This window comes from Arachis ipaensis, chromosome B03, assembly GCF_000816755.2.
Source record: "Arachis ipaensis cultivar K30076 chromosome B03, Araip1.1, whole genome shotgun sequence".
NCBI lineage: Eukaryota > Viridiplantae > Streptophyta > Magnoliopsida > Fabales > Fabaceae > Arachis > Arachis ipaensis.
Genome location: NC_029787.2, coordinates 116704053 through 116705014, shown reverse-complemented (window position 1 = coordinate 116705014; position 962 = coordinate 116704053). Strand labels below are relative to the sequence as shown.

General features: G+C 37.5%; 1 protein-coding gene across 1 annotated transcript in view; it reads right to left on the bottom strand.

Moving 5' to 3' along the window:
* The window catches only part of LOC107631128, a 4649-nt gene extending 3950 nt beyond the window's left edge, over positions 1 to 699 (bottom strand). The window contains exon 1 of the mRNA XM_016334469.2: positions 353 to 699. Coding sequence (XP_016189955.1) covers positions 353 to 481 — 129 coding nt within the window. The 5' untranslated portion in view covers positions 482 to 699. The remainder of the gene's footprint in view (positions 1 to 352) is intronic.

Sequence of the window (962 nt, the reverse complement as noted above, 5' to 3'; positions counted from 1 at the left end):
ATTCCACTTCTAACAATTCCGTTTGCATCTTACCAAACCCCCATCTTTTATTGGCAAAACATTACCTCGTTCCTAGCAGTCTATATTGACCATAATATACAGAAGAAAGTAACAATCCAATTTCGCATCACCTCCTTCCTAAAAGGAACCGCAATCTAGCTCAGGAACAAATCCTTCATTGACCCTGGCATAACCTATAGTCTTCGTACTTGTCGTAGCAATACACGCCAAATTTCCATGAATGCTCGCAGCCAATAATAATATTGGCAACAAGAATTTTAGCAAAATCAAAGTATAAACATGAACACATATCGGAACTACTATATGATGCAAAAGTAAATAGGGATTGTACCAAGTTGCGCTTATCTTCGAAGTACTCCGGTTCGGACTGAGGCTTGGCACGCTTAGCTCGTGGCTTCTTGTTCTCTTGAGAAGATTTTGGTTGGTTCTGAGTAGCCTTTCTCTTCGTTCCTTTCTTCATTGTGCGCTTTGAGTTCGTTGCAGTTGCAGTTGCAGTTGCGACGTAAATGGACAACAGAGAATGTACAAGAAGAAGAAGAAAAAGAGAGAAAGAGCGAAGAAAGATAGGGTTTGTGTTTGGAGCCGCGTGAATCGAAGGCGCTGGATCCGGATTCAAATAGAGAGAGAAACAAAGTTAGAGTTTTTTTCAAATACAAGATTGGAGAGAGAAAAGATGGGATTATATAGGGAAGGGTTTTAAGGCATGCGCCAGCAGCGTCAAATCAACGCTGCTTTTAAAAACAAGGGGCTTCTACATTGTCTGCAAATTTTGATCTCCAAATAATTTTTACGGGTTCCTAATTTTATTCCTTTGACGTTTTTTAAAACCTAAATAAATTACGATGAATTATTTTTATTAATAAAATTTGAAATAGAGCTAATCTTTGTTTTATAAATCTAAGGTTAAAACTTGGGTAAAACACGTAAAGAAACTAAATAGT